The 12715-nt window shown below is 44.6% G+C and overlaps 1 protein-coding gene across 3 annotated transcripts in view; it reads left to right on the top strand.

The window, feature by feature from the left end:
* LOC100699515 (E3 ubiquitin-protein ligase RNF43) overlaps window positions 1-12505 on the top strand; it is a 109518-nt gene extending 97013 nt beyond the window's left edge. For all 3 annotated transcript variants that reach the window (XM_005460843.4, XM_025910877.1, XM_005460844.4), the window contains exons 7-13: window positions 6770-6844; window positions 6975-7106; window positions 7260-7361; window positions 7447-7617; window positions 7712-7814; window positions 8161-9669; window positions 9789-12505. In XM_005460843.4, the coding sequence (XP_005460900.1) occupies window positions 6770-6844; window positions 6975-7106; window positions 7260-7361; window positions 7447-7617; window positions 7712-7814; window positions 8161-9669; window positions 9789-9814 (2118 nt within the window). In that variant the 3' untranslated portion in view covers window positions 9815-12505. The remainder of the gene's footprint in view (window positions 1-6769; window positions 6845-6974; window positions 7107-7259; window positions 7362-7446; window positions 7618-7711; window positions 7815-8160; window positions 9670-9788) is intronic.
* The last annotated feature ends 210 nt before the right edge of the window (window positions 12506-12715 follow it).

The raw sequence follows: 12715 nt of genomic DNA, 5'->3' as shown, positions 1-12715 counted from the left end.
TTTAGAGTACAGATATGTGAGTATCAGCCTGGAACTATTCTTCTGGAGCAGCACAGCTTACACTGGCTGGCTTTTCTACTTCTTGATACTCTAGCACACTGTTAACCCCCAACTAGACTTGTTGACTTTAAGGAGCGATCAGTGAGGGCACATGGTGGAGTCAGGCCTCGCGGCTCCATCATCGCTGCATTACTCTCGCTTGCCCCCGCCCTCGCCACGGGCTGTGGGCTGCTCATTTCCTTTGATGTCTCCACGATGTGTTTAACAAGCGATAGCGTATCAGATGACACTTGTCCTCCTCTGTCACCTTGTGCTTTGCATTTCAAATGTGTGGAGCAGTTTCAGCTTGGACGACTGCTAACAAGGGAGGGAGGCCCAGCCCGACCCTCAATGCTGAGAGCTCTCAAAATGACCTCTCCCACCTCAAAACAGGCGGATCAGGTTCATAACTTTTTCCAGCCTCTCTCCTCCGCATGAGAAAGGTAGCCAAGCCCTGGTTCTGGATTTAATGTGTGTGTGTGTGTGTGTGTGTGTGTGTGTGTGGCACGATGAATGAGAGGTAGGAGGAGGAGTGTGTGTGATTCAGGCCCACCCCCTCAGGCTTAATACTTTTCTTGAGAACACAGAATCTACTCACCTGCCCTGACATGCATCCCCCCCCCCCCCCCCCCCCCTTCCCTCCATACAGTAGCCCCCCCACCCCACATCAAAGTGCCCGTGTGAGTAATGGATACCCAGCAGAGCCACACCCTTCCCTCCTCTGACTGACTCCACTGCTGGTTCAGTCAGTAGCAAGCACCCAGCAATCAGCTCACTCACACACACACAGACATGTTATTCACACACAATTAGACTTAAATACACAGCACCAGAGTTATAGCTAAACAGTGTTTATAGCAAAGGCTGTGTAGTTCTGGTTCAATTTGATGTAGTTTACACAAAAGAAGTCACAGCAATGCAGTCGCTTAAGAATGTGGCGTGGACGCTGGGAGTTTGGATAAATGGACTTGAAACAAGCGGCGCAAGCGCCCACATTTTTCTTATTTTTTGCTAGAATCTTCATTCATAGATGTTTTTGCCACACAGTTTGATTGAAGTAGCAACCCCAGTTGGATTTTTATCAAGTTAAAATGATGAAAACACAGATACTGAGATCGTCCACATGCCCACAGTCACGTAGTCTGTGTCGTCTGTTTAACATGCACTATGTAAATTGAACTCAGTGCTTATATCCGAAATGAAAGTTTATCCAATATTTCATTTTGTGCTCGTAATTCGTTCACAGGTAAAGCGTGCTTTTCTACAGTGCTTTTATTCAGCACAGGCCTCTCTTTTATTGACTGAGCCAAGCCAATGTAGCCAATGTAGATTTAAATGGGTCCAAACATGGAGAAAGTATTTCAGCTGCTAAATAAGTTAAAGAATCATCTGCCTGCCTGCCACGTGGCTGCCTGCAGAGCTTTGTTATTAGCACAGGAGGGAAAAATACAGCCTATTTTTTACAATTTAGAATTCTCCTCAGGTACTTTACACTTTACTATTGTGGTCTTTTCCAGCTCCATATTTTTATTCAAGGCTTCTAGCTTTGCAGGACTCATCGTTCAGAATGATCACTATTTATTCAGTTCACTCTGCCTGAACCAAATTCTCTCCAAACCTCCCTTCTGATTGGCTGCTCCTCATAAACAATCGTGAACAAGGAGTTCTGTACCTGCAATGAGTCAGCTCTCAATGACATCACACAGAGCCAGGAAGACACAAAAAAATGGCCTCATTATTTTGCACATTATGCCATGCTTGGTAGGAACATGTACTGTCACACCATCCATGTGACAGAAAGTAACAAAACTCTTTAGGCCTATTGAAGGTTTTGAAGACTATCCCAAATCAGATGTCGATTTAAACACTGCACCTATAATAATCCCACCGCAGACTGCACCTGTTTTCCATGCCGCTTCGCCCCCTCTATCATCACCAGCCCCCGCCTCCGTCTGCTCCTCATTTAGCCGTGCAGCGTGTCCTGGTGCCTCAGTAATGGTTCCAGCGTGCCGGGCCGCTCAGGAGAAATGACAGAGCAGAGAGTCGGCCTCAGACCTGTAGGCCCGGAGCGCTGTACTCTGTCATTAGACACTTTAATGCAGCAGCACCACAGCTCGCCTCCTTCCTGGTTTATCTCGGGGGTTTTTTCTTTCTTCTTTTAGCCCTTTCACTTTCACTCCTTATTGCGGGGTGTAATTTACTCATGTGCTGGACGCTGTGGAAAGCCATGCTGGGATGTTAGACCTATGGACAAGTCATAAAGTTGGGTTTAAACTGTGAATAAAGTTCAACATCAGCAGGTTTATAAAGTCTGAATAACTTTTTAAAAAACTCTGAATCCAAAAGTCAAATGTTATAGAGTTCAAAACTCTGAATTTAATCAAAGACATTCAACTAATACAGCAGATGTTCCTTTACAGACGAGGCTGAATCTGTGTGTCTCAACATTCCCCTCTTCATTTTCTCTCCATTACGCTGACACATGGCTGCAGATGAATGGAGTTTGGCTGCTGGATGGCCCTCGCATTACACCCAGCACAAACACTGAGACGTTTACAAGCAAAGAGATCGCGTCAGGCAATGGAAAAATCCTCCGCGCAGAGCTGAGGACATCAGAAGAGCATAGTTTGTTTCTGCTCCGTTGAAAACACGCTGCGATGCCAGGCCTGGCTTGCAGACAGTGCACTTTGTCTGGGATGTAAACAAAAACAGCAGGCCACCCACTGCTGGAGAGGGAAGATGACTGGCTCCGGCTGATGTTTACGCACAATGAGCTGCAGTTAATACGGCGGTTAGATACGTGCCGCTCGTAGTAAAGCGGGACGTGCGCAGATTTTGGATTGGTTTGTTTGTGTGAGTCATTTTTTCCTGTCAGCTCCTCTCTTCTGCAGCTTGAAGCCCACCTCATGTTGTATGATTGCAGCATTAAAGCGTCATTTAGATACTTATTTATTTGCAGCTATGTATATTGTGTTTTCAGCTAGTGTCGGAAAACCAAACTACAATTTATTAGGAGTAGGGATACATTGTTGGGAAAGTCTGGCCTAATATTAATAGAAGTGTTAAAAAATTATTTTTTAGGACAAAACTGATGTGATGAAACCGATAAATCTGACATCTGTAAATCACCTTATTTGCTGATGTCAGCAAGGCCAATATCGACAGGTATAAATGGTAGACCAAGGTATTGGTGCCTGATTACATACGCTTTCTTTTTCTTATCAGCTTCTCCAGTTCAGGTTTGTGGGGAGCTGCCACATATATTGTTTAATCCCTTATTAAAGGGATTGTGGTATACAGTACTGGATACCAATATTTGGAAGGTAAATCTTTTTTTCTGTACATACTGTGAGCACAAAAACAATTATGCTGTGCATTTAGCATGCTTGTGCTGGAAGTGGCACAGTGTAATCTGAAGCTTTACTCTTTAAATTAGACTGTTAAATCACTGACACTACAGACCAGAAATCAATACTACAGGCATAATAAAAAAAATCATCTGGTCCTCACCAGTTTCTAAAATTATTGAGATCTAACCCCAGTGGATTCCACTGTTTTAACAAAAACCCCAGCAAAAATGCAGAAGCATTGTGTAGAAAACTAGCGTAAAGCTTATGCTATTAGCTCCTGTATCAGCAATAGCTTGAAGTCATTTGAAATGATTTTCTGTATGATTTTATCAGTCTCTCACATCCTCTTGGAGGAATTTTGATCCACTCTCCTTTACAGCGCTGCTTCACTTCATTATGGTTTACAGGCACTCATTCATACACAGTTTTTTAAGGTCTTGCAACCATATTTCAATCTAGTTGATGTCTGGACTTAGACTTGGACTTTGCAGCACCTTAATTCTTTTCTTGTCCAATGCCATAGGGTCTGTGGATTTTAGTGTAGCTCTTGCATGTTTTACTGTTTCTCTGAGCATTGCATTGTTTGACATTTGGGTGAATTTGCTGGGGCATCCACTCTGGGAAGACAGCAACTGTTTCAAATGTTTCCCACTTGTGAGTAATCTTCCTCACTGTAGAATGATAGGCTTTAAATTTTTGGTAAAGGTCCAAATGACCCTTCCCAAGTTGATGGGCAGAGAAAAAATTTGAAAACTTCACACAAAGCTTCTGGATTTTGGCTTTTGGATTTTCTGAAATAAATAACGACATCACATTATTGTCCTTTTTCTGTAGTTTATCTGAGGTTATATTTATGTAATTTTGAGATTATGATTATAGTCATCATTCCACTTCAATGCAGCAGCACCACAGCTTTGTATTCATCAGGACCACGTGTTATACATATAGAAACATCACATAAGCGTTCAAGTTATAAACCTGTGCTTTTCATGCTGTGGAGATATGTGCTGTGAATAAAGAGCCTGCAGAACGAGCTCAGTAACCAGATTACATTTGCCTCTTTAGTTCTAGGTCGCTACGGTTGAAAGCTTACCTGCATGACCTCACAGTGCCTCTCTCTGGCTACTCACCCTCGGGTGTGTTTGTGTTTGTGACAGGAAGGCCCACATTACCTGCTGCCACTCCTCAGCGGCATCTCATCTGAAGTAATTACTCTCAATGAGACGCACCAAAAGCTTCACTCACACCCTCCGCCAACAATCCGTCATCGTTAGAAGTGGAAGCAGACTATTGTGCGGTCTGTTGTTTGTTAGTTTTTTCCCCAGTGACGTCCCCGCTGTTTAACTCTGCAAACTGGAGTCGTTGCTGCAATTGTTACGGCTTACATGCCAAATGGTGTGTAATTACATGTGCCAAGTTGCACTTCTTGAGGATGGGTGTTTACCTAACTGCAGCCATGTCTGTTTCAGTTCCGATCATAACGAACGTGGAGATGTTGAAACACTCGCATCGCTAGTCCTCTCAACTGTCTCATTAGAAGCAGACGAGTGTTTTCATTTCACTGCGCCAATAAAGTTTAAATATATCTCCTATTAATCATGTAACGAGATCTGGATCTGTAGCTCAGCAGCAGCTTGTGGTTTTGTGACCACACTGTGGTAATACCACTACTAATACTGAGATATAATAAGACCACAGCAGCAGTCATTTGTAGAGCATATTATGATATATTCCCTAACTGGCCACAGTTAGTCTGAACTGTCTGTGCGTGTGTGTGTGTGTGTTGGACCACAAGAGTAGTCGTCCCTGCATTTATCACCACGATTAGAGGATATAAACGCTCATAGCGGTGTAGGGAACGTTTGAAGCCCAGGTAAAGCAAATTCCCACATGTCAAGAATCCACCTTTTTTTTTCTTTCTTTCTTTTTTTCCCCTCCTTCTGTGTGACCACACTACATTTAAAGCTGATGCATGTACTACAATTACTGTTCAAAAATTGTTGCACCAGAGCTACGAGCCACTTGACCTATTTCTCAAATGTAATTCTATATTAATGCTTTTTTTCTGTACACTCCTATTGTGCACACTCCTACCTGCACACCTTTGGTGCACCCGCTGCAATGAGGAAATAGGTGGAGGTGTGATAAGCGTCTTACATTTTGTTTATACGTACTAAATGTCATGTGCTGACGCTCTCTTTTGAAGTGTTGAGAAGAGATCAGGGCTGTTATTCTATTTAAGAAGCTCTTCATTAACTTAATTAATAAATCAAGTAAGTGATGTTTTTCACTTTAATTTCTTTTGTTAATGTTTTGTGTGTCAGTGTGCGTGCTCCTTCCTGCTCTGGGCCGGGGGCAGTAAGCTGGGAATCACTGTTTAGTGTTAGGGCTGACCCGGGTCATTAGGTGTTTAAACTTATGCCTTGTCCTTATTAAGCTTTGGCAGATGCCAAACACTTAAGAACATGTGATGAGACAGCTGCTATTTGGCGATGGTGCTGAAAGCAGTTCTGGGCTTTTGTAGTGGAGCAATTAGATTACAAAAGGAAAATTTAGAGGGAGTATAGAAATGCAGGCTCAAAGAGCAGGCCTGACACGCATAGGGCGATATAAGGCAAACCCAGCTCTGGTGACTTAGAAGCTGGTCAGTAGCCCTGGTAGTATAGTACTCACGTGAGCACATGTATGGTTTAAAACACCAACTGCAATTTTCTTGGCTGATTCTACAATAATAAAGAGAAACCCCCAACAGTCAGATGACCCTGTATGAGCAAGCACTTGGTGACAGTGGGAAGACAAAATTCCCTTTTAACAGGAAGAGACCTTCAGCAGAACCAGGCTCAGGGAGGGGCAGCTATCTGCCATCAGTTAAGGGTGAGGACTATAGTTTTAAAAGTTATGTTACTAGCAATACTAACTTACTAAGTTAACAGCGAGCCACAGATTCGACAACAATTGTTCTAGGCCATAGGAAGCTGTTTTTTGTTTTTTGTTTGTTTGTTTGTTTGTTTTTTAGGTAATCAATCTGTAGACAGTCATATAAACACCTGCCAAAGTACTCCAAACCTGCTTTGTAGTACTTTCTAATACACTAGGTGTTTTCAGGTGCACATTTGGCCATGATGGCACAGACAGATTGCACTATAGCTACACTGTAGCTGGCAGTCAGACAAAATAATGCCTTCATGTTCACCATTAACACACTTGTAGTCTGTATCTGGCTTCTGGAGTCAGCTAGATCTCACTTGGTCTATGAGGCCTGAGTCTCATGACATGACTGCCACCCAGTGATGGTTTAAGACACTGACAGTCCGCTGTATATCTGGCCTCTGAAGAACTCACGCTGACACACTGCTGTCTCCCTGTTCTGTCCCCTTCAGGCTCGCATGGCACTGGATAAAGGAGCTCAAGCGGTGATCTTTGATATCAGAAACGATGCCAGTGCTGCTGCTGAGGTGAGTGTTCAGACCCTGCTAAAGCTATAGTTGCCAATAAAGAAAAAGCATGCTGACGTTTCACATTCAGTGTGATGTTTCTGTCTCCTCCTGCTTTGTTTACTATCATATTTTTGTAACACACACACAGCTGCAAGAAGTAGACTCCCTTCCCCGTCCAGTTGTGCTGGTGGAGGATAATAATGCTAAGGAGCTGATGGATTTGGTCAACAAGAACGAGGAAGCCAAAGTTGTCATTGAGATCAAGATGGAGCCAAAATGGGTAAGCATGCTGGAACAAGCCGTATGTTTTCTGCAAAGCTGTGTGAATCTAAAAATTTCAATCGTCTTAGTTAAGAGGCAACTTTTTATCTATTTATGTCTATTTAACATGAATCTAGCAAGTGTATAGTGCAATCTTCTTTTCCCTTTTCAGCCACATTATGATGTCGGTATCCTGCTCACCATTGTCCTGGCTATTCTCACCATCGTCCTGATCTTTGCTTTCCGCTACAAGTGCAAGTCCAACAGAACTTTGGTGAGTGACAGCAGCAGCGTTGGGAGGAAAGCCCACTAAAATGGATTCAAAGGTTTGCCTAACACTCCTCCTCTTGTGCGTGCAGGACTCCGTCCATCAGCAGACCATGCGGGCTATTAGTCGACTGGAGATCAAAATCTACAGCTCTCAGGGCTGCTCAGGCTCGCAGCGCCACCGTGCAGCCTGGGGTTCGGCCAGCAGCTCCAACTCGAGCCCCGTCTGTGCCATCTGCCTGGAAGAGTTCCAGGACGGGCAGGTAAGAGGAGAGGGTAAGGGTGCACATTGCAGCTGTAGATCTAAGCGTCGTTTTTCAGTTGGACATTCTAAGAACCACCTCCTTTTCATCCCAGCTTCTGAGGATCATCTCCTGTGCTCACGAGTTCCATAAAGACTGTGTTGACCCGTGGTTGCTGCAGCACCGCACCTGCCCGCTCTGCATGCACAACATCATGGGTGAGGACGAGCACATTTCTTGTTGTTTTTTGGTGAAGCTGCTGCAGAAACTGATGGTTTCATTTAGGCAATTTAGAGTTACCACTTAACCTAACCCCACTAACTGTATGTCTTTGGACTGTGGGAGGAAGCCAGCGTACCCGGAGAGAACCTACACAAACACAGGGAGAACATGCAAACTACACAGAAAGACCCTGGCCTGATGGTGGAATTAAACTCAGAATCTTAAATCTAAAGCCTGATTTAAAAACAAATATTTTTTGCATATCATAAATTTAACATTGTTCTTAATAAGCGCTATATTTGACAGTAATTGCTTTATTTTACCTGCTGCTTTGGTTCACAGGGCCGGAGCGGCAGTCCCAGAGGAACAGACTCCAGCAGAACGCAGAGCAAAGCCAGAGCTTCTTACATCCTCAGCCTTACAGCAGTCCCCACAACCATCTCTTCCCCCAGCATGCTATCCCCTTCTCTATGAGGCCCCACTATCCTCGTGGACCCTCTGGACCTTATCACAATCTGGGCCACTATAGTGGCTCCTCTCCCATGGAGACTCAGACTGTACGTTTCCTCACCAGCAGGCCGTTGGGCTCAGCCTGCGGGTACCACCTTCCCGCGGAAGTTCCCGGGAGGCCCCACAGGATTGGCGGTAACTGTAGGACCTCCACCCACCACTTCACCCCCCGCCGGTCCTGCTATAATTACCGCTCATCCTGCCCAGGCCAGCGCAGCGCATCCAACTCAAGACTGCATCACACGGTCTCGCTCATGCCACAGACCCGTGGAGCACCTGCCCACAGCCGGCAGGACGAGGGAAGCTGCTCGGGTGGCAGCTACCGCACGGAGCGCAGCGGATACTTAGCTGACGGACCAGCGAGCGACTCCAGCTCAGGGCCGTGCCACGGCTCATCCAGTGACTCAGTTCTCAACTGTACTGATGTGTCCCTGCAGGGAGTTTATGGCAGCTGGTCCACCTTCCGTAGCTCTCTGAGCAGTGACTATGACCCGTTTGTTTATTGTGGACCAGGTCCTGGACATGCGCCCCGCAGGAACAGCCTGGAGGCTGGTGCCCAGGCCCGGCCCAGGTCCCTGGATTCTGTGGTGAACAAAGCGGGCTGCCCTGAAGAACAGCCACAGACTGTATTCAGCCACATTCACTACCACCGTCACAGACACCACCACTATGAGGAGGGGGAGCACAGCCAGGGCGCCAGCAGAGGTTCAGACGAGGAGCAGGGGGCTGCTGCTGCCACAGCTGCACCTGCTGCTCCTGTCCCTGACAAAGACTCAACCGTGTCCCCTCCTAAGCACAACCCCTGCTACTGCCCCAAAGCAAACTCCACCGATCGACCTAGCCCAGGGTCTGAGTGTCCAGACCACGACGCCGGCAGCACCGCAGGACCTCCTGTGCTTATGTCCCCAATCCCCTTACAGCTCCAGCCCCACTGCTGCCACCAGGGACACGGACACCCTCCCTCTCCTCTCGGGAGAGTGGGAGGATGTGTGCTTGAAGGACCCTCTGTTCGCTTCCATCAGAATATGGATCTGCAGGATGACCGCAGCATCCACATCCACTATGGTCAGGGCCCGGGCTTCTGCTGCTCTCCTCCCGAGCTGCACCCCACCTTGCTCCCTGTGCCCCTCATTCTGGACTCTGGTGGGATGGAGGACTGGCCTTGCTGTGCCGGGGCCCATATTGTGTGGCAAAAACGGGTGCAGCAGGCCCACTCAGAGCCTCAGCTCCTGGGGCCTGGGACCTCTATGGACAGGCCACCCTGTAGGTTCCATCAGGGGCCTGCTGCTGAGTGCAACACAGACATTTGTTTATATTGCCAATCATTACAACACAATCAGGGTGGGTGTCACTTCTTTGTCATAAATGCCATCGCTAGCTGTGTGGTCTCAAACTAAAGCCTCTTTGTTTACTGTGTTTATCATCATAGAATGAACTAGCGCTTTTTTGTGTGTCCACAGGATCAGAAGAGGAGTCTGGAGTGTGAGAACGTATTGCATCCCCATTATCACACTGCTACACAGGAGCCAGACTGGACAAGCCTGTCATTGGCTCTCATGTCTTCCATAGATGTCTTTCCACCAGCAGTGCCTTCACAAAGATGATTCCCCAAGCTCAAACGATCAAACGATTGTCACTATTAAAAGTGAAATTAAGTGAAATTTTAGAGTCATTCTCAACCCTCTATGATATTTAATATCAAAATATACTAAAAGGAATATGTGAAGATGAGGAAAAAAAGTTCATATAGCACAGAGGAAAAGCCCTTCTTCTGTGCATTTACTCCTCATCACCTCGCAGGATGAACGCCCATGCTATCACAAGTTCCCATGCTCCTTGGTGACAGCTATCGAATGGTCCTTGCTGAGGGTGTTGAGCCCTCGTGAAGTGAGACTCTGTCTCTGCAGCGCATCCCAAACTCTCTTCTCTCACATAATAACTTGATTTATCTTAGAGGTACTTCATTTTCACTTCTTCGTCTTCCTTCGCTGAGTCCAGTCTCAGCTTGAGAGATGCTTTTCTCTCCAGCCTACCTCAGCTCAGATTTCTTAACACGCCTCAAACACGAGGTCCCTAAAGGTACTGCTGTAGTGATTTTATTTTTCCTTTTTATGTCACAACCATGTAGCTCCCACAAACTCAAAAAAATCTCTCTGCAGTCTGACCTGTCCAAACGGAGAGGAAAGGTTGATGCTCAGCCCCTCAAGCAAATGAGCATTCACTGAGGTTGCTGAGCTTTGCATGGGCCTTTTGTTTTCACTATTACAAATATGGCAGCTGTTTTTTTAATTCTTCTTTTTATTTCATCTGTCAAAATGAATCAATTTGACTGAATTATGTTATCGTCATTACAAGCTATCATCTTGGTATTGTCATTTCTTTTGCCAGTGGTTACATCACATGTTTGACCTCAGTGCTGTTAAACCCCCTGATCTGTGCACAGTGAACGGGCCTCAGCAGAAGGACGGTCCTCTGCTGCTTTAAACTTATCACAATGTTGTAGCGTCCTCCACCGAGCTCATACTCTCCCCTTGTCTTCCAGCACCTAAAGCTTTAGAAATATGCCTTAATAACTAGGTATCAGTGTAACTGGAGTAAAGCCATGCTAGATACACCTAGCGGTCCTGAACATCACTTTAAGGAGCACCAGTGTACTTCTTTTGCTTTCCCAATGTGTAGATCCCGAGGGATGTCTCAGGAGCAATCAGACACTGGAGAAAAAAATAAAAATAAAATAGGAAGATTTTGTCCTAGTTACAGTAATGCTACCCAAAGCGGTAAAACAAAATCTTTTGTTGTGTTAAATGTCCGTTGCCAGTCTGTGCCAATCATGAAGAAAGTGCCACCTCAAATCATAAGACATTCACGCTGTGCTGAACACTTGATAGAATAAACTTTTAAACCTTTGTTACCTTGGTTTCCCATCTATCCTCCACAGGCTGTATCTAAAAAATGGACATTGCCCATGTGGAAGTGCCTTAAACCTTTTTGTAATTGCCACACATCCATCTTTTATATAAAGCCTATTCTAGCCACTCTGATAGATAACAGTTGGCCTGACGCTGCCAAAAACGATGATCTGCTTTTCTAATTAACCACAGGCTTCTTTTTGTTGTACCAGACTAGAAGATCAGAGATCAGAGCAGTAGGAATTCTGTTTTAGAGTGGAATTCCTCTCAAGGCTCAGCAAAAATGTGAAAGGATTTTACCTGCAGTCAGACTGCAGACTGAGCAGAGAAAGCATGGACATTGGCCATGTAACCAGTAGCACTTACTAAACTCTTACAGGTGCCTTATTCATGTAAACAGGAACACACTAAGCTCTTACCTGTCTAACCAAAGAGGCAACTTCTTGAACACAGTGAACTCTTAATATGTTGTGCCGTTCTTTTCTTTTTTTTTTCCTGCTCCCACCCATCTTTTGGATCCCACTGTGTGCTCCCGCTGACAAGAGAGGACATGCTAGAATTGAAGTGGAAATTATTTTTGGAAGCTTTTTTTTGCCTGCGGTCCCTCGTACCAATACCTCACTTTAAATGTGTCAACTCAGTGTCCTTTAGCTAAAGCATCAGGGTTTCCTTTTTCTGTCCAAATGGTCCCAGAGACTGAGATGGAAATGACTGAATGACAAGCAGCACTTTGGCTCAAGTAAATTTTATAGAAAAAGAAAAAAAAACACATAAAACTTTATATAGTATTAATGGAAAGTAAGCCCGGAACCATCAGCACATGGAAAAAAATTGCATTAAGTGATGCCACACAATATCTAGTGCGATTTCATCCTGTTCAAGATCTTTCTCTTTGTGTCATTTATGTGTTTGTATGTTTTGCAAGAATAATGAGCTGAAACTGCCTTTTCTAATAGAGTGGAAAAAAAAGAAAGTCCCTCCAGAACTTTAAGGGATATGTCAGTATATTTTGGATACTTTGTGTATAAAAAGCGAACAACAAAAACAAAAATGAAATAGTGTTGTATTTTATATATAATAGAACATTTCAATATAGTGACATGTCACTAATATATTTATTTACTAATATATTTATCCATTTTGCCCAGGTTTGAAAGAGTGGTTTCTGTATAGACTGAATGTTTCTATATGGAAACTGACCAGTGCCATCACAGATGTATCAACCTGTCTTCATTCCAATTATATGCAAATAAATTATTTTGAAATAAGTCCTCACTGCTCAATTCATTATTTTGTTATTCTTGTTTTGCTGGATATTGCTGTGCAATACTCCAAATTTTGGTATTGATCCGATACCAAGTAAATACAGGGCCAGTATTGCTGATGCTGATACTGATACTGATATTTTTAACCTATAAAGGGAGGTTTGGTAGGGGAGAGCAGTGTGTTGTCATTTGTGGGATGAATCATCATGAACT

This window comes from Oreochromis niloticus, linkage group LG10 (assembly GCF_001858045.2).
Source record: "Oreochromis niloticus isolate F11D_XX linkage group LG10, O_niloticus_UMD_NMBU, whole genome shotgun sequence".
In the NCBI taxonomy this organism is placed as follows: domain Eukaryota; kingdom Metazoa; phylum Chordata; class Actinopteri; order Cichliformes; family Cichlidae; genus Oreochromis; species Oreochromis niloticus.
The sequence above is the reverse complement of the archived record's forward strand: the minus strand, read 5'-3'. Positions and strand labels throughout refer to the sequence as shown.